The 21,511-nt window shown below is 43.2% G+C and overlaps 1 protein-coding gene across 2 annotated transcripts in view; it reads left to right on the forward strand.

The window, feature by feature from the left end:
* CAMKK2 (calcium/calmodulin dependent protein kinase kinase 2) overlaps positions 1–21,511 on the forward strand; it is a 180,863-nt gene that overhangs the window by 92,901 nt on the left and 66,451 nt on the right. For both annotated transcript variants that reach the window (XM_089676527.1, XM_089676534.1), the window contains exon 7: positions 14,728–14,764. In XM_089676527.1, coding sequence (XP_089532653.1) covers positions 14,728–14,764 — 37 coding nt within the window. The remainder of the gene's footprint in view (positions 1–14,727; positions 14,765–21,511) is intronic.

The raw sequence follows: 21,511 nt of genomic DNA on the forward strand, positions 1-21,511 counted from the left end.
GGCACGACAGTGGGCTCCGAGTCAACTGGCAAGGCAGTGGGCTCCGAGTCAACTGGTATGACCGCGGGCACTGGGTCAGACATTGGATCGTCTGGCTGGACAGCGGGCATCGGGTCACCAGGCATCAGGTCATTTGGCTCGACCGCGGGCACCGCGTCATCTGGCAAGGCAGTGGGCTCCGAGTCAACTGGTATGACCGCGGGCACTGGGTCAGACATTGGATCGTCTGACTGGACAGCGGGCATCGGGTCACCAGGCATCAAGTCATTTGGCTTGACAGCGAGCACCGCGTCATCTGGCAAGGCAGTGGGTTCCGAGTCAACTGGCATGACAGTGGGCACCGGGTCATCAGGTACCGGATTGTCTGGCTCGACAGCAGGCATCGGGTCACCAGGTATGACAGCGGGCACTGGGTCACCATGCATCAGGTCATTTGGCTTGCCAGCGGGCACCGCGTCATCTGGCAAGGCAGTGGGCACCGGGTCACCAGGCATTGGATCGTCTGGCTCGACAGCGGGCATCGGGTCACCAGGTATGACAGCGGGCACTGGGTCACCAGGCATCAGGTCATTTGGCTCGCCAGCGGGCACCGCGTCATCTGGCAAGGCAGTGGGCACCGAGTCACCAGGTACGACAGCGGGCTCTGAGTCAATTGGCACGACAGCGGGCACCGGATCAGGTACCGGATCATCTGGATCAACAGCGGGCATCGAGTCAACTGGCCTAATAGGATCGTCAGGCTGGATCAGTTCATCATGCTGGGTAGAGGCATCAGGCTGAATGCCGGCGTCCGGCTGAGTAGAGGCTTCAGGCCGAGTAGAGGCTTCAGGCCGAGTAGAGGCATCAGGCCGAGTAGAGGCTTCAGGCCGAGTAGAGGCATCAGGCCGAGTAGAGGCTTCAGGCCGAGTAGAGGCATCAGGCCGAGTAGAGGCTTCAGGCCGAGTAGAGGCATCAGGCCGAGTAGAGGCATCAGGCCGAGTAGAGGCATCAGGCCGAGTAGAGGCATCAGGCCGAGTAGAGGCTTCAGGCCGAGTAGAGGCATCAGGCCGAGTAGAGGCTTCAGGCCGAGTAGAGGCATCAGGCCGAAGAGAGGCATCAGGCTGCATACAGGCATCAGGCTGAAGAGAGGCATCAGGCTGCGTACCGGCATCAGGCTGAAGAGAGGCATCAGGCTGCGTACAGGCATCAGGCTGCGTACAGGCATCAGGCCGAGTACAGGCATCAGGCCGAGTAGAGGCTTCAGGCTGAGTAGAGGCTTCAGGCTGAGTAGAGGCTTCAGGCTGAACCACGGAAGGCAGGCTCACCGGTTTGGATACTGGCAGGATGGTATTGGTTGGAAAGAATTTTCGCTTTTTTCTGGTTTTAACTACTGGAGCACTGCAAGTAAACGCAGGTCTGCAAACGAATGGAGCAGCTGGAGACAGAGAAGAACTGGAGGATGGAACAGGAGAGGGAGCAGTTGCTACAGAGGGCTTTTTTACAGGGTTAAAGGCAGGATAGGTGCAGCGAGTGGGAACAGGGTACTGACATGCGGTAGATAGCCAAGTATACTGGGCTGTAACTGGAGGAGCTGTTGGGAATACAGGAGTAGAGTTAGAAGCAGGACTGGGTTTTTGTAAGCTGACTGAGGCTGGGTGCAACAAGTCTGTCCATGTCTGCAGTATGGATTGAACAAAGCTGAGCTTACACAAAGCCTGTCTGGTCAATGACTGCACTGCGTTTATACAATCTCTTAGTGTCTGTGGTGAACATGTGGAATAACGCTCCAGAAAGTAACCCACATCATCCTCTAATAACCACACCAGGGACTCTACCTGGTCTGCACTAAATGGTGGCAAAAATTCATCCCTGCATTCGGGGGTACCAGATGAAACCAACTCTGCACAAACCTCAATCAAAGGCTGCACCTCAGAGAACTCTGTGCCCTGATCTACTAGAACATGAGCGAGCCGTATACATTCTAGCAGTTCATCCCGGGGATACTCCTTCAGAGTTTGATAAGCATACTCCCTGTCATCAAACACTAGCAGATATAAATACGCAACCTCATCCAGATCCATCCTTCCCATCAACAAGCCAAGATGGCTTCCCTGTGCAGCCACTTCTGGTCAGGATTGGCCTTGGTGTAATGTCAGGGCTCCCAGGTATGACCAGAGGTGTGTGACTGAAGCAGGGAAACGCAGACTTCAGATATGTGATTAACAATGTAATTTATTAACACTAACAATACAAACATAAACGCAGTGCAATACTAAACATAATACAGTGCAAACAAACCCAACCAACCACCCACAGATAACAGTACATACAAGCAAGCGTCGTCAGGCAGGCCGAGTCAATATCAATTGGGCAGGTAGGTACAGGGGGAGCAAGCGGAGAATGGTCGGGGTCACAGGCCAGGTTCAGCAGGTAGCAAGCAGCGTAGTACAGAGGGTCAGGCAGAGGGATGGTCAGGGTCACAAGCCAGGGATCAGAACAGGTAGCAAGCAGCGTAGTACAGAGGGTCAGGCAGAGGGATGGTCAGGGTCACAAGCCAGGGATCAGAACAGGTAGCAAAGGAACAGAAACAGGATGCAGGACAGATACAGGGCCCAGGACAAACACAACACCAAGGCAGAGTCTGCAAGTCTGGCCATCCCTTAAATACACCAGTATCATCAGTTCCAGGTGTTAGCTGGCTGAAAGGTTGAGTCTCTGATTGCTGGGAGCACCCGCTGGCCAGCCCTGGTACTGCAGATCAAAAGGCAGGTGAGTCCCACCATTGCTGGCCAGTCCATTCCTGACACAAAGGAAGCCTTCTCTACTGTGGTTCTGACAATTCCTCACCTTAACAAGGCAACTGTTGTACGGGTAGAGGATGTCTTTTCTTGTACATACCCCACCGTTTTACTATGTCTTTGATGTCTCAACTCGGAGACCCTCTAAGCTTGGTTCTCTGACCAACTGCTAGACATGGTATTCAAAGAGTCCATCCAGAAGCCCTACTCAGCATGAAGATACACCCCTACTTGAGGGTAACTCAATCAATTTTGTCTCTAAACAAACGGATTCATTTAACATCAAGGACCAAGCTGTCTCTGTCTTGGTGGCTTTCAGAAGTAATGTGATGTAACTTTTTTGTTCCCATATTCTGGGAGATCCTGATGATGGACACCAGCCTGCCAGGCTTGGGGGGAGTCTTAGACTCTCTGTCAATGCAGAGGAATACGTTTCCCCATCTTGGGGCTTTGAGTGATTTGGCTGTCCCTGTTGGATCAGCCTGTTAAACGAAAATCCAATCTAGTTCCAGTCAGACAATGGTAGTGGTACAGTGGGGATCGAAAGTTTGGGCACCCCAGCTAAAAAGTTGTATTAATGTGCATAAAGAAGCCAAGGAAAGATGGAGAAATCTCTAAAAGGCATCAAATTACAGATTAGACATTCTTATAATATGTCAACAAAAGTTAGATTTTATTTCCATCATTTACACTTTCAAAATAACAGAAAACAAAAAATGGCGTCTGCAAAAGTTTGGGCACCCTGCAGAATTTATAGCATGCACTGCCCCCTTTGCAAAGCTGAGACCTGCCAGTGTCATGGATTGTTCTCAATCATCGTCTGGGAAGACCTGGTGATGTCAATCTCAAAGGTTTTAAATGCCCAGACTCATCTGACCTTGCCCCAACAATCAGCACCATGGGTTCTTCTAAGCAGTTGTCTAGAAAACTGAAACTGAAAATAGTTGATGCTCACAAAGCTGGAGAAGGCTATAAGAAGATAGCAAAGCGTTTTCAGATGTCAATATCCTCTGTTCGGAATGTAATTAAGAAATGGCAGTCATCAGGAACAGTGGACGTTAAAGCAAGATCTGGAAGACCAAGAAAAATATCAGACAGAACAGCTCGCAGGATTGTGAGAAAAACAATTCAAAACCCACGTTTGACTGCACGATCCCTCCAGAAAGATCTGGCAGACACTGGAGTTGTGGTACACTATTCCACTATAAAGAGATACTTGTACAAATATGGTCTTCATGGAAGAGTCATCAGAAGAAAACCTCTTCTATGTCCTCACCACAAAAATCATTGTTTGAACGTTGCAAATGAACATATAGACAAGCCTGATGCATTTTGGAAACAAGTTCTGTGGACCGATGAGGTTAAAATTGAACTTTTTGGCCGGAATGAGCAAAGGTACGTTTGGAAAAGAAGGGGCACAGAATTTAATGAAAAGAACCTCTGTCCAACTGTTAAGCATGGGGTTGGATCAATCATGCTTTGGGGTTGTGTTGCAGCCAGTGGCACAGGGAACATCTCACGAGTAGAAGAAAAAATGGATTCAATAAAATTTCAGCAAATTTTGGATGGTAACTTGATGCCATCTGTGAAAAAGCTGAAGTTAAAGAGAGGATGGCTTCTACAAATGGATAATGATCCTAAACACACCTCGAAATCCACGGGGGATTACATCAAGAGGTGTAAACTGAAGGTTTTGCCATGGCCTTCACAATCTCCTGACCTCAACATAATTGAAAATCTATGGATAGACCTTAAAAGAGCAGTGCGTGACAGACAGCCCAGAAATCTCAAAGAACTGGAAGACTTTTGTAAGGAAGAATGGGCAAAGATACCTCAAACAAGAATTGAAAGACTCTTGGCTGGCTACAAAAAGCATTTACAAGCTGTGATACTTGCCAAAGGGGGCAGTACAAGATATTAACTTTGCAGGGTGCCCAAACTTTTGCAGACGCCATTTTTTTGTTTTCTGTTATTTTGAAAGTGTAAATGATGGAAATAAAATCTAACATTTGTTGACATATTATAAGAATGTCTAATCTGTAATTTGATGCCTTTTGGAGATTTTTCCATCTTTCCTTGGCCTCTTTATGCACATTAATACAAATTTTTAGCTGGGGTGCCCAAACTTTCGATCCCCACTGTATACATCAGTCATCAGGGAGGAATAAGAAATCTCACTGCAGTAGAGGTAGAGCAAAACCTGTCTCAGCCAGCAGTGTTTTAAACTCAGGAGAGGGGTATCTACACCCAGAGGTGTTCTAAAGCTTGTGTTATAGGTCTGGGCACTGCATGTGAATCTCCTTGCCTTCAGATTCAACAACAAACTGGATAGATTTATGTCCAGATGCCGTGTTCGGCTAATGTAAGCTGCAGCTAGTGGATATACAAGCAGCTCAGTGGAATCAGTATAATCTGATCTACGCCTTTCTTTCTTTCTTTGAAGCCTCTTTCTCATCTGCTTTGCAAGATCGAGATAGAGGGCATTTTGGTGGTTCTCATTGGCCCAGGAGTGTGTGGTACGCTGACCTGACAGCTGCCAGATCATCTGGATCTGCTGTCCCAAAGACTGATTTACCACCATGTTTTTTGGTCTCTGACTTTAATATAATGGCATGGCTGTTGAAGTCCAGGATTGAAAGACAGGTGCAACTATGAGTCTGTCATTCTTATGAAGCTGAAAGCTAGAAAGTCTACTTCCCACAAAGTCAGTCATTGGATATGATGGACAATGGAGTACTTCGCTTAATGTGAGTTGAAGCAGTTTCACAGTAGGATGGATACTTTCTTTCCTGCAGTTTGGCCTAGACCGACATTTTGACTCTAGGTAACAACAAAGGCCAGATTTCTGCATTTGACATTCTGTGCCAGAGACCTTTTGGGTTCCCACTTTCTGATCAAGAGTTTTGTGCAGGGGGTTACCTGGAAAAATCCCTTCTGCCTCCATGGGTTTTGAATCTTTTCCCCTAGGTTCTTCAGAAGATTCCCTTTGAGCCTATCATACTCCTCTCCTCTCTTTTCTGACCCACAGGATAGTTTTCCTTGTAGCGATTACTTTAGCTAGGTGTGTGCCTGAACTGGCAACCTTAATTTTGCAAGAATTTTGTCAAGATTTACAGCATTTACTTTGCAAGCAACCATTTTTGTCCTGCATAAGGAGAAGGTGGTGTTGAGGCCTAGGCCTTCCTTCCTTCTTTCCTAATCTGAACTCTGCATTTCACCTTAACAAGGAAATTGTCCTTCCATCCTTGTGTTTGGCTCCTGTTCCACAGATTCCTTTTTGTAATTTAGGATGGACCTAGAAAGGGAGTCCTGGCTTCTTGTTCCACAAATTTTAGGTGGCTCAGACACACCATCCTTAAGACAGGGCTTGCTATGGGGACACACGCAGCAGAGGAGGAGCAGACAGTATTGATGGGGGACTCCAGAAGATGGGATAAAGGACTGTCCTGTGCAATAGCATTGCACAGAGCAGGTAAGTATAAACCTCTTTTTTATTTATTTTTTATTATAATTAAAAAAAGGCACTTTAAGTTTTTAGTTAAGTTTGAAATCTGCACAATGTATGGTACTTACATTGAATGGGAAAAGTTCCTTTGTATTGGTGGCTGCTGTCTTCCCTTTCAGCTTTCAGTCCTCTGCCTCTCTTATCCCTCCAGGGGGTTCATGCAAGCTGTACATATCATAGTCACTTGTCAAGATTATGCCTACCTTTTCCCCTCCTCCACTTATAGAAACTGGACCATAGCTTTCAGTCATTAAAAGCGATCTATAAATGGAGGACCGTTGAATAAATAAAAGCGTTAAGGTTCACTCCACCAAGGCTATGAATGCTTCTTTGGTATATTGACATCAGGCCTCTTTTTATAGGGCCGCCATATGGTCTTCTATTCTCACGTTTCTAATTTTTACCAGTTGGACATTTCTACTTCTTTTGATGGCTGCCTCAGATGTAAGGTTATTCAGGTGGCTCTTTGAACTGTAAGCAATCACTTGTTCTTGTGAACAAGTTGAAAATATAGGATTTCTGTTCTTGGAGTTCATTGAGGGACATGGTCTCATGTTCATGCACAAGTACTTCTATGTTACTAACCTGAGGCATTTTGGTAGTAGGAAGGGTCACACCCAGGTCTGGTCTATAGTTTTGTTTGCCAGTATTCAGTCCTCCTGTAAGCAGCATTACAGCCTTTAAGTTTTAGAATTCGATTTTATAGTTAGTACAAACATATTTTAGACATGTGTAATTTAGACATTTTTTGGACTGTCACTATAACTATTGCTTTTTAAAAATAATACTCTCAATCCTGGAATGTTAGCTTTGTGTGTTGAGTCATATGTATACATGCAATTGGCATACAGTACCACCCTCAGCACAGTGCATGTTTGTAGCATTTTCCCATCACTGACCGCTACTAATTGCTCTGTATTTATCTGGAATTCACTTTGGTTGGGTATCACAGGAAGGTTGGCTGATGAAGCCAAGTGATAGGGTGCTTTATTAATGGTACCAGAAAGACTGACCAAGTAGAAAACCTGTATCTGAAGCGTACAGTACAGAACAAAAGACTGGTATTCATAGACCATGAGTTTTATGCTTCTACCATCAGGTGATTGGACGATGGCAAAGATTTTTGCAAAAGCCTGTTCAAATAACCCAGCCCACAAAATGAGACTTCAGTTTTTGCTAGTGGCCTTAGGTGATGGACCTGTTCTCCTCCAGAGAAGTTTTTTTTTGTTAGTTTTTAAACCATTTAAATGTTTTCAGCTGGATCTTCTCTCTACATCTGACCGCTTGTTATATTGCTCTACCCCAAAGTTTCTGGATAGGTTACTATTGGTGTGTACCTCTCTATGTGGGGCTGGCCTGTAAATTTTGCTTGGGGCACTGAATTTGGTGTGATGTTCAACATGTGAGGTTAGCTGCAGGGTGCTTTACAGGTCCAGGGCTGTGCTCGATTTGCAAGGCTCCCAGACCCTGAAGACCCCTTGGAGGTATGCCCACCATGACGGGTAAAGTCTGTATGCAGTTTTGTGGGCAGAGGTTTGGGGTGTTATTTTCAGTTATACAGAAACTAAATACAATGCAATTTATTTTTCATTATGAAGATTTGAAGTTTAATAATAATGTTTAAAGGAGACCTCCTATCCAATAGATAACAAACTCTTTCACTTATCTTATCCCTCCCCCCCCACCCCAGCACTTAACGCTGCCCTGTTCTCTCCAGGTTGTGGGCAGGCCCTCAACATCCTTATTTACAGTGCAGGACTGCTGGTCCTGCATTACATGTGAAAATGTTAGCGTATGAGCAGCTGTCAGGGCAGGGGCCGAGGAACGGACAGGCAGGCCTAACAATGTAACGCACTGGCTGACGACAACCACCACCCACAGACCGAAGTCCCTCAGGGCGCGGAGTCTAAGTCCCAGGTTGCCCTTCATCAGGGCCCCTGATGGTGGGGATGTACTTGACGCAGCCAGGAACCAGGTCGCGGCCCCCGAGACACCTCAGCTGCGGTAATGGCCGCCGCCAATGGCGTGTAGCTGGTGGAAGAGACAAAAGAGTAGTCAGACAAGCCGGGTCAACAACAACAGGACAAAACAGTACAGGACAGCAGACGAGAATCACAGGTCACGAGCCGGGTTCAGCAACAGAGGGTCAGATCAAAGGAGAATACAAAGAATAGTCGAGTCACAAGCCGAATCAGATACCAGGAGAGTCACGAGAGTCAGAACAGAGTAATAGCAACACAAAGACACAAGACACAAGTGCAAAGAGCATGTGCGGGCCACAGGCTTATATGTCATCAGCCACACCCCTCTGGGGGATGGACCACAGAGACCTGAAGGCATAAAAGGATTCCCACCATGCACAGCAGAATCCAAGATGGACGCCAGCACATGGAGTAACATAATCTCAGGGAAAAGGTAGGACCTTGACAGCAGCAGACAGAATGCTAAAGAGAAACAGCTTCAAGGGACTGGTCGCATGGAGAGGAGGAGCCTGCAGGAGTGAGGGATAAGGCAAGTAATAGTGCTCTTTAATGGTACCCTAGGCAAGAACAAGCATTTAACCCTTCTATCAGAGTATCCTCACTGCAAAAGGGTAATCCTTTTATTTCTCTGGAATTCAGCTAAAAAAAAAACCCCACCAGAAGTTACTAAATATAATCTGTGAACAGTATTTGTCTGGTTGTGCACTATAGCATTGATAAGATTACAGTTGAAAACCCGAGTAGGAAACGTGTTTCTGTATACATTTCCAGATTTCATGTTTTTATGATATGCAGCACAATCTAAAGCCTCAATATATATTTGATAAGGTCTGTTTCTGCTCAGTATTTTTCACATCCATGAGAATGTTTTCCTCGCTGCGGCTAATTTGCCCTCGTATAATCATTTCTGATCACTGATAAAAGATACATCCAGTACACAGCTGAGGATGTGTCAGCCGCTTCTCACATGACTAAAAGAAGCCAGATATATTACATTCTCAGACACAGATAGGCTACATACCCGGCTGCAGAGTTGGAATACAATACAAATGAGCGATTGAAAGGAACTGCAAGAACAGACTGTCCTGGTATAATATATTGTTGCTGAATGACTGAGCCTTCCTTCTAATGATTAAAATGACATTTTCTTGTCATTGTTACTGGATTTGACAAGTGCGTGGAATGACTTAACATTCTATTTTGATTCATCAGAAAGACATTGTTTAAACCCTTAGCAGAATCATTATAGATTTTGAAAGTGTTTAGCAGAGATAAAGCATGTTTTTCACAAATGTTTACAGCACATAACGTGCATTTGTATTCATCTATGATATACTGTACCTATATGTATATAGGAGTTATAATTGACATATTTCTACGTTATGACAGTCTTATTTTTCTTAAACAAGCTGGGCTAAAGCTGAACTCTAACATAGCAGAAAGGCACAGTATAATGCAGCTCTGTATTGCCCTCCAGAGGATTTACCCCCCTTCCTGAACAGGCCCTTTTTTTGTGATACGGCCCTGCGTTACTTTAACAGACAATTGCACGGTCATGCAACACTGCACTCAAATTAAATTTACGTTATTTTTTCCCACAAATACAGCTTTCTTTCGGTGGTATTTGATCGTCTGTACGGTTTTTATTTCTTGCACTATAAAAAAAAAAGACTGACAATTTTGAGAAAAAGACTGTATTTTGTACTTTTTGCTATTAAAAATTAAACATATTCAGTAAAAAAATTAAAAAATCAAATTTCGTCATAAATTTAGGCCAAAATGTATTCTGCTACATGTCTTTGCTGAAAAAAATACCAATAAGTGTAAATTAATTTTTTTATACTAGTAATGGTGGCGATCAGCGACTTATAGCGGGACTGCGGCGGGCATTCTGACACTGTGTGGGAACTGACTAACTGCCACTGACATCCCAATGACACTAATACAATGATCAGTGCTAATAAAAAGCACTGACACTGTACTAATGGCACTGGGCAGATAGGGGTTAACATCTGGGGCGATCAAAGGATTAACTATGTGCTGTTTTATTGTGTGTGTTTTAGTAGGGAAACATGGTGCTGTGTAATTCTCTGCTGTGCAGAATGTTATTGCTGGCAGGAGAGATCTGTGTTGTTTACACACACCCCTGTCACTGTTTCTCAGCAATCGCCAGGTGCCGGCAAGGAATCTCCAGCCGGGACTCGGTGGTTAACATCTGTAGCCGCAAATGGCACAACGGGTAGGGTAGTGTGTGCGCCCCCTACCCAGAAATGCAAATCACATATATATATACACGTGAGTTTGTGCAGCCATGGCGACCTGCGGCAGTATTTCTGATATACTGTGGAGGGTAAGCGGTTAAAACGCTCCCCAAACGCCAATGTTTTGAAGAGTTTAAGCATTTTACAAACGTTAAAGCCACACCACAAACGCCTATAATATACTGTAATGTTATTAACGTGCTGCAACCACAACACAAATGCCCTGCAAACCCCTGCCAGAGCGTTCCTGAAGCATAACCATCACATTTTGCTAAAAAAAATCCCAAAATGTGTAAATGAATTGGTTTACATGAAAGTTATAGTGTTTACAAATGGTGGTATATATACTAGGCTTTTTTTTTTTATTTTAATTTTTTACTAATAATGGCGGCAACCAGCGACTTATAGCAGGACTGCGGCGGACATTCTGACACTGGGGGGAACTGATTTGGTGTAGCTGACATCCCCAATGACACCAATACAGTGATCAGTGCTAATAAAAAGCACTGACACTGTACTAATGGCACTGGGCAGGAAGGGGTTAACATCTGGGGCAATCAAAGGGTTAACTGTGTGCTGTGTGCCGTTTTACTAAGTGTGCTGTGTTAGTGTTATGCACAGCCATGCAAAGCATTGTGCATGAGCTGAGGGGAGAAAACTGTTTTATAATATACAGCGGTTAAAATAAGTATTGAACACGTCACCATTTTTCTCAGTAAATATATTTCTAAAGGTGCTATTGACATGAAATTTTCACCACATGTCTGTAACAACCCATGCAATCCATACATACAAAGAAACCAAAACAAATAAGTTCAGAAATTAAGTTATGTGTAATAAAATGGAATGACATAGGGAAAAAGTAGTGAACACGCTAACTGAAATTTATTTAAAACTTCGTACAAAATCCTTTAATGGTAATGACAGCTTCAAGACTCCTCCTGTATGGAGAAACTAGTCGCATGCATTGCTCAGGTGTGATTTTGGCCCATTCTTCCACACAGAGAGCCTACAAATCTTGAAGGTTCCGTGAGATTCTTCTGTGAACGCTGATCTTTAGTTCTTTCCATAGATTTTCTATTGAATTCAAGTCAGGTGATTGGCTGGGCCATTCTAGCCGCTGTATTTTTTTTTTCTTTGAAACCAATTGAGAGTTTCCTTGGCTTTGTGTTTGGGATCATTGTCTTGCTGAAATGTCCACCCTTGTATCATCTTCATCATTCTAGTAGATGGCAGCCAATTTTTATCAAGAATGTCTTGGTACATTTTTCCCATTCATCCATCCTTCAATGATATGAAGTTTGCTAATACCCTATGCTGAAAAACAGCCCCATACCATGATATTCCCATCTCCAAACTTCAATGTTGGTATGGTGTTTTAGGGGTGATGTGCATTGCCATTTGGCCTCCAAACATGCTTTGTATTATGGCATCCAAAGAGTTCAATTTTGGTCTCATCTGACCAGACTATATTCTCTCACAGGCTTGTCTAAATGTTGTGCAGCAAACTTTAAACAAGCTTCAACATGCTTTTCCTTCAGCAGTGGAGTCTTGCGTGGTGAGCGTGCATATAGGCCATGGCGGCTGAGTACATTACTTATTGTTTTCTTTGAAACAACTGTACCTGCTAATTCCAGGTCTTTCTGAAGCTCTCCACAAGTGGTCCTTGGTTCTTGGACAACTCTGCTGATAATTCTTTTCACTCCTCTGTCATAAATCTTGCAAGGAGCAGCTGGTTGTGGCTGGTTTACGGTGAAATAATGTTCTTTCCACCTCCATATAATGGCTTCAACAGTGCTCATCGGAACATTTAGAAGTTTAGAAATTCTAATGTAACCTGTGCCATTAGTATGTTTTGCAACAATAAGGTTGCGAAAGTCTTCAGAGAGTTATTTGCTTTTACCCATCATGAGATGTTTCATGTGTGACACCTTGGTAATGAGACACCTTTTTTTAGGCTATCAGTTGAGACTTAATCAGCTGATATTAAAGTTTTGCTAAGCCCAGGACCCTGCATTCACTATATCTGGTCTCTCACAGTACACACAACATGGAAATGCAATTATTTTAGTAAATATAAACTGCTAAATACCTGTTCTCATCAGAAGTTAGAGCAGTCTTGTGGCTTCTATCTGTGTCCAGCAAAGCACTAGCTAAAGCTTGTAGGAGGAGTTTTCTTTCTGCTCTAGGAGGATGTAAAACCCCTGACCTCTGTCTGGACAGTGCTTTCCCAAGAAAAAAAAACTTCTCTAGCAATACACACTAAATTGAGCATGTGCAAATGCCTACGGTTAAGTCTGTCTTATCAGGATAAAGAGGTGGTCGCTTGAAAAAGGGAGGAACAGAGAAGTAAGGATCAAATGGCCTTTTTGCACAATGCAGAGGATTAACCCCTTAGGTTCCACAGTGAGTATAACAAGCATGCTTTAATGCGTATACAGACTGATTACCGCACACTGCATCAAATTGGTCTGCATGGCTGTCATCCCAGAAGGAAGCTTCTGCTAAAGATGATGCACAAGAGAGCCTGCAAACAGTTTGCTGAAGACAAGCAGACTAAGGAAATGGATTACTGGAACCATGTCCTGTGGTCTGATGAAACCAAGATAAACTGATTTGGTTCAGATGGTGTCAAGCGTGTGTGGCGACAACCAGATGAGGAATACGAAGACAAGTGTGTCTTGCCTACAGTCAAGCATGGTGGTGGGAGTGTCATGGTCTGGGGCTGCATGAGTGCTACCGACACTGGGGAGCTACAGTTCATTGAGGGAACCATGAATGCCAACATGTACTGTGACATACTGAAGCAGAACATGATCCCCTCCCTTTGGAGACTAGGCTGCAGGGCAGTATTCCAACATGATAACGACCCCAAACACACCTCCAAGACAACCACTGCCTTGCTAAAGAATTTGAGGGTAAAGGTGATGGACTGGCCAAGCAGGTCTCCAGACCTAAACCCTATTGAGCATCTGTGGGGCATCCTCAAACGGAAGGTGGAGGAGCACAAGGTCTCTAACATCCCCCAGCTCCGTGATGTCGTCATGGAGGAGTGGAAGAGGACTCCAGTGGCAACCTGTGAAGCTCTGGTGAACTCCGTGCCCAAGAGGGTTACAGCAGTGCTGGAAAATAATGGTGGCCACACAAAATATTGACTCTTTGGGCCCAATTTGGACATTTTCACTTAGGGGTGTACTCACTTTTGTTGCCAGTGGTTTAGACATTAATGACTGTGTGTTGAGGTATTTTGAGGGGACAGCAAATTTACACTGTTATACAAGCTGTACACTCACTACGTCACATTGTAGCAAAGTGTCATTTCTTCAGTGTTGTCACATGAAAAGATAAAATATTTACAAACATGTGAGGGGTGTACTCACTTCTGTGAGATACTGTAATATAGAATTTATTTTCTTCATGCAAGCAGTGTAAATAGTTGGATCTGACTTGCCATCACAGGGAAAAGGAGCACAGGAAGCCAATCTGTTCTGATGTAGTGCTACTGTGCTAACAAAGAACATGATAGAAGAAGACAGAAAGATGAGCTCATCATTGTGCTGCTTCTTGTGTACTGACTAATCACAGGCTGAGTTAAGGGCAAGTCCTATATGTGGTTTTTGAACGCAGTAGAGAACTCGCAGGTCTCTTAAACTAACAGACCAGGCTGTACTGTGTAGCAAATCTCAGAACTGGATGGACAGAAATACAAATCCTTCAGCAGATAATACTGCTACCATACAGCATATTTATTTCATGTATATTTAGCTGTTTGTCTGGAATTTAGCTTAAACAGTTAAGGTCACTTGTGCAAAATGTATTTGAACATCTAATATAAAGGCATCCTAAAAATTCTAGTTAGCGTTTTCAGTCCAATTCCAACTTGGGTGCTCCTAGAGTATTTAGGAGAACATTCAGATGCATTGCAACCAGTTTCAAACAGTTGGATGGATGGGACATTGCTTGTTAATGGCATACTGTGGCTTTCAAAATCTTGTCCGGATGTAATGCTATCCATAAACTAGTAAATTTTTGGTTCAAGTTTTTTCATTTAAAAACATTTTTCTAAAGGTTAGTGGAGTCAAATCAAAGTTCATTTTCAACCATAGTGAAGTTGAGGGTTTATTACTACTTTAATTGTTAATCCATATATATATATATCATTCTCTGTAGCAATCTCATCTCTCTTTCTCTTGTTTTGTTAGGTACTGGATGACCCCAGCGAGGACCATCTATACATGGGTATAGAACCTTATCCTTTTCTTCAAACACTTAATTTATAAAATTCTGTGCTCTGTGTAATGTCTTAACCTCACATCTCTGACCCACTTCTGGTGGATTCATCACTTTATAGAAGCACTTAGGTTTAGCTCTATAAAATCTTTTATGGTGAATGTGATATATTTCATAGCTACTTCTATTACTACTTTCTATTATTCTACTGTGACCTGAACTGATCAAAAGATTCTTAATCAATGACTAGAGAAAACCATGAATGTAATAATTATATGTGCTCTGTTCTGTAGATATGTATTTGTGACACTTTTGTAGGTAGTTTCGAGGCCAGCACAGTGTATAGCTGTGGTCCTGTTATATGCAGTGTAATATTCACAGCCACACTGATTCTAGTTGTGCTGCATAGCCTTCTGATAGAACCTATAAGTGGAAGACGTTTTCTCCAACATTACATAATGCTACCAGCACTCTGTTGCATTGTAAACCAGTGACAGAACAACAGATGTGACAATAATTGGAACATATAATAGTTCAGTAACTAGAACTTTATGAGAAGCACTGGAACCTAATTGCAAGAACGAAGTGCTAGTCTAAAGAAATGTGAAATATGAGATCTGAAAGCCACTTCACTGAAAGACACTATTTTCAGTATTAAGTAGACTCGGTATACTCACAGTTCAGTGTTTTGGTGCATTATGGGTACTGTGTATTCAGATAAAAGTCTTCTTTTTGCACTTTTGGTATGCTCAAAACATATTGGCAATGTGTGGAAAGTCATAGGAAACAGCAACAGAAAGGTAAACCCAGAAAGTGTCAAATTTTTGTATGATGTGCATTATGTTTATGTAAACATTAACTAACACATTAGGCACACAAAAGCAGCTTTATATACTCAGCATAGTGCCTGTTCCTTAGCTAGTGGATATATTCCTAACAAATGCCAGTAATAAAACAAGTAATGATCGAGTGCCTGGATTTATTATGACTTTGTTATGGTTTTAAGCAAAAATCATGGCTGTGGATATAAAAGCTGGTAAAACTCCCCTGAAACCCACTGTGTTTAAAATGCAGAGCATGGATGACAGGGGCAAATGTAGCCTTATTAGGGCCATGTCACAACAACATCTTTGTTAAGCCTGTTTCACATGGGCTTCAGCTTGTATAAGAGCAGTGTGAATAGCAATCTTTTATAAATTTTTTCAAAGCTTTTGGCAAGCTTCAAGTAGCTTTCTTTAGGCCTTTAAAGCTCCCTTCAGTTCCTCTTTGGAAATACTATACTCAGATCTGATTGGGAGTGCTGATTGTCATTTTTAAAAAGCTGCTAGCAGGCTTTCAAGTAGTCCTGAAGCCTGCTGGCAGCTTGTTTAAAGTGACAGTCAGCACTCCCTATTATGATCTGTGCTGTGTTATGATCTGAGCTCTGCAAATGCTAAAAGCTTGCTGTTCACACTCCTATGCAAGCTGAAGCCTATGTGAAACATGCCTAACAGAGATCTGTAGTGGCTACAAATCTCTCTCATAATTTACTCCGGTGGCTACAGCTGCTTCAATGGCTGACACTGGTACTTCTCTATGTGGTGTGCCATCGTCATCTGCAATGCTTTGGATTACATGAGTAAGGCCTAGTTCACACTGGCATTGAAAGCAGGCGTTTGAGGGGTGTTTTTAACGCTCCTCAAATGCCTATGCAAATGATACTATGGGCAGCACACAGTGCTGTTCACATTATCAAAACATGAAGCGTTAGCTTCGCGTCAAAATTGAAGCCTCATGTCCAGTCAGGAGGAGTTTGAAGCCTCTCAAGGCCTCCCACTCACGTTGATGTTTATGCTTCAGAAACACGCTGGCAGGAGTTTGCAAGGCATTTGTGTTGTGGTTGCTGCACGTTAATAACATTACATTATATTATAGGCATTTGTGGTGTGGTTTTAACGTTTGTAAAATGCTTGAACTCTTCAAAAATGCACATTGGGCGTTTGGGGAGTGTTTTAACCACTTACCCTCCGCACTATAGCAGAAATACTGCCACAGGGCACCATGGCTGCGCAAAATCATGTGTATATATACAGTGAGATCCATAAATATTGGGACATCGACACAATTCTAAAATTTTTGGCTCTATACACCACCACAATGGATTTAAAATGAAACAAACAAGATGTGCTTTAACTGCAGACTGTCAGCTTTAATTTGAGGGTATTTACATGCAAATCAGGTGAACGGTGTAGGAATTACAACAGCTTGCATATGTGCTCACCACTTGTTAAGGGACCAAAAGTAATGGGACAGAATAATAATCATAAATCAAACTTTCACTTTTTAATACTTGGTTGCAAATCCTTTGCAGTCAATTACAGCCTGAAGTCTGGAACGCATAGACATCACCAGATGCTGGGTTTCATCCCTGGTGATGCTCTGCCAGGCCTCTACAGCAACTGTCTTCAGTTCCTACTTGTTCTTGGGGCATTTTCCCTTCAGTTTTGTCTTCAGCAAGTGAAATGCATGCTCAAATCGGATTCAGGTCAGGTGATTGACTTGGCCATTGCATAACATTCCACTTCTTTCCCTTAAAAAAACTCTTTGGTTGCTTTTGCAGTATGCTTTGGGTCATTGTCCATCTGCACTGTGAAGCGGCGTCCAATGAGTTCTGAAGCATTTGGCTGAATATGAGTAGATAATATTGCCCGAAACACTTCAGAATTCATCCTGCTGCTTTTGTCAGCAGTCACATCATCAATAAATACAAGAGAACCAGTTCCATTGGCAGCCATACATGCCCATGCCATGACACTACCACCACCATGCTTCACTGATGAGGTGGTATGCTTAGGATCATGAGCAGTTCCTTTCCTTCTCCATACTCTTCTCTTCCCATCACTCTGGTACAAGTTGATCTTGGTCTCATCTGTCCATAGGATGTTGTTCCTGAACTGTAAAGGCTTTTTTAGATGGCGTTTGGCAAACTTTAATCTGGCCTTCCTGTTTGAGGCCCACCAATGGTTTACATCTTGTGGTGAACCCTCTGTATTCACTCTGGTGAAGTCTTCTCTTGATTGTTGACTTTGACACACATACACCTACCTCCTGGAGAGTGTTCTTGATCTGGCCAACTGTTGTGAAGGGTGTTTTCTTCACCAGGGAAAGAATTCTTCGGTCATCCACCACAGTTGTTTTCCGTGGTCTTCCGGGTCTTTTGGTGTTGCTGAACTCACCGGTGCGTTCCTTCTTTTTAAGAATGTTCCAAACAGTTGTTTTGGCCAAGCCTAATGTTTTTGCTATCTCTCTGATGGGTTTGTTTTGTTTTTTCAGCCTAATGATGGCTTTCTTCACTGATCGTGACAGCTCTTTGGATCTCATCTTGAGAGTTGACAGTAACAGATTCCAAATGCAAATAGCACACTTGAAATGAACTCTGGACCTTTTATCTGCTCATTGTAATTGGGATAATGAGGGAATAACAAACACCTGGCCATGGAACAGCTGGGAAGCCAATTGTCCCATTACTTTTGGTCTCTTAACAAGTGGGAGACACATATGCAAACTGTTGTAATTCCTACACCGTTCACCTGATTTGGATGGATATACCCTCAAATTAAAGCCGACAGTCTGCAGTTAAAGCACATCTTGTTAGTTTCATTTCAAATCCATTGTGGTGGTGTATAGAGCCAAAAATGTTAGAATTGTGTCGATGTCCCAATATTTATGGACCTGACTGTACGTAATTTGCATTTCCGGGTAGGGGGTGCGCTCACTGCCCTACCTGCGCCGCCATTGGCGTTTACAGATGTCAGTCACCAGGTCCTGGCCGGACCTGACAGTCACTGAGAAACAGTGACAGGGGTGTGTGTAAACAACACAGGTCTCTCCTGCCAGCAATACCATTCTGCACAGCAGAGAAATACACAGCACCATGTTTCCCTAGTAAAACACACACAGTTAAACCATTGGTCGTCCCAGATGTTAACCCCTATCTGCCCAGTGCCATTAGTACAGTGTCAGTGTTTTTTATTAGCACTGATCACTGTATTAGTGTCATTGGGATGTCAATGGCAGTTAGTCAGTTCCCACCCAATGTCAGAATGCCCGACGCAGTCCCGCTATAAGTCGCTCATCGCCACCATTACTAGTATAAAAAAATTAATTTACACGTATTGGTATTTTTTTTAGCAAAGACATGTCCCAGAATACATTTTGGCCTAAATTTATGACGAAATTTGATTTTTGAATTTTTTTTACTGGATGTTTTATAGCAAAAAGTAAAAAATATTGTTTTTATTTTCAAGATTTTCGTTCTTTTTTTGTTTAGAAATAAAAAACGCACAGGTGATCAAATATCACCAAAAGAAAGCTCTATTTGTGGGGGAAAAAGGACATAAATCTCATTTATGTACAGTGTTGCATGACTGCGCAATTGGCAGTTAAAGTAATGCATCGCTGTATCACAAAAACTGGCCTGGTCAGGAAGGGGGGTAAATCCTTGCTTTACTGATCCCCTCTCCCACTGCAAGTACAGTTGCAAGAAAAAGTATGTGAACCCCTTGGGATTACGTGGAGTTTTGCATGAATTGGGGATAAAATGTGCTCTGAACGTCATCTAAGTCACAACAATAGAAGAACACAGTCTGCTGAACATAATACTACACAAACATTAGATATTGCCATGGTTTAATTGCACATAACATGTAAACATTCACAGTGCAGGGAGGAAAAAGTATGTGAGGCCCTAGCTTAATGACTTCTCCCAGAGCTAATTGGAGCCAGGAGTGAGCCAACCTTGACTCCAATCAGTGTGATGATATTGGATGTGGTGCTGACAGCTGTCCTGCCCTTAAAAAACACACACCTGTTTTGGGTTTACTGGTTTCAAGAAGCACTGTCTAATGTGAACCATGCCTCGCAGAAAAGAGCTCTCAGAAGACCTACGATCAAGAATTGTTGACTTGCATGAAGCTGGAAAGGGTTACAAAAGTATCTCCAAAAGCCTTGATGTTCATGTGTCCATGGTAAGACAGACTGTCTACAAATGGAGAAAGTTTAGTACTGTTGCTACTCTCCCTAGGCGTGGTCGTCCTGTAAAAATGACTGCAAGAGCACAGCGCAGAATGCTGCATGAGGTAAAGAAGAATCCCAGAGTGTCAGCTAAAGACCTACAGAAATCTCTGGCACATGCTAACATTTTTGTTGACACATCTACAATAAGGAAAACATTAAACAAGAATGGAGTACATGGGAGGACACTATGGAGGAAGCCATTGCTGTCCAGAAAGAATATTGCAGCACGTTTGAAGTTTGCAAAAGAGCACCTGGATGTTCCACAGCACTACTGGCAAAATATAATGTTCTATGTGACTTACACATTTTTGCATTCTTCTTTTCTAAACTTTTATCGTTATACTTGATATAGAGATCTGACGAGTCTCCCTCCATATGTTATGTCTATATGTAAGAATATGGACAATATTCTTGCTGAATGACTGTTGACATAAGATCAATTAATTATAGAGAAGGTATATTACTTTCAATTGGTTTGACCAGCCATATACAGTTGCAAGAAAAAGTATGTGAACCCCTTGGGATCACGTGGAGTTTTGCATGAATTGGGTATAAAATGTGCTCTGAACGTCATCTAGTTACCAGAAAGGAAAAATATTATCAGGACTCGATTTTGCAAGCCAGTCACAAACCGGTTCTGTTTATATTGAGCATTTTTCAGCCCCCCATCCCCATCATTCTCCTACCACCCCCTCCACCACATGAAGGAGGTACCAATGAGGGGTCACTGATACCTCCTCATGCTGTATCCGTAATGTGATGGGACGTAGCATGAAGGATGTCAAACACCATTGAAAATTGAATTGTGCTGAACAGCTGGTAGGAGAGACAAACTAAAACTTCCAATGGCTGGGTTCCCCCCCATAAACAAAATCCCAGATCACAGCCCCCAGATACCCCTAGCCAGATTACACCACCAGACACCCCCCCCCCCGGTTCACCTCCCCATATACCACCAACTTATGGTACCCCCTAGATATGACCCCCCCAGATACTCCCACCCAGATTACACTTCTAGATACCCCCACCCTGATAACACCTCCCCAGATAGCCCCCCCTACCCCTACACACACACACACCCTGATAACATCTCCCCATATATCCCCACCCTGATTATACCCCCAGATGCCCCCACCCTGATCAAACCTCCCATCCTGATAACACCTCCACAAATACCCCCACCCTGAAAACACACCCAGATATTCTATTATATAGGTTGCTCAGTCCAGTAACCTCAGGACAGTAGGAAGGGCGTGTGGATGGCAGCCAGTGGGATCACTATGATGGCGTGTCTACCTGAAGTGACATGTCCCAGATACGGATAGTATGTCATACACATGGTGAGAGATGAGCAAGGGGCAAGTCCCTGAAACACATTTAGCTGCTCTAAATTACAGAGCTAAATCCTGCTATGTGCATGGACAAATTGGGGTTGATTTACTAGAGGCAAATAGGCTGTGCACTTTGCAAGTGCAGTTGCTCCATAGTTTAGTGAATGTGATGAAGCTTCACTTCGCAAAAAATACCCAACCACGTACAAGAAAAAAAAAAAAAACAGCACTTTTGCTTGCTCATGATTGGATGATGGTAGTCAGCACAGCTTCCCCTCATTCACGAAACATGCACAGTCTATTTGTCTTTAGTACATCAACCACAATGACTATAAATGCAGATCTGTAAAAAAAGAAAGAACCATGCAGA

The sequence above is a fragment of the Staurois parvus genome, unplaced genomic scaffold, assembly GCF_062004578.1.
Source record: "Staurois parvus isolate SC_StPar_1 unplaced genomic scaffold, SC_StPar_1.0 ptg000014l, whole genome shotgun sequence".
Taxonomy (NCBI): Eukaryota; Metazoa; Chordata; class Amphibia; order Anura; family Ranidae; genus Staurois; species Staurois parvus.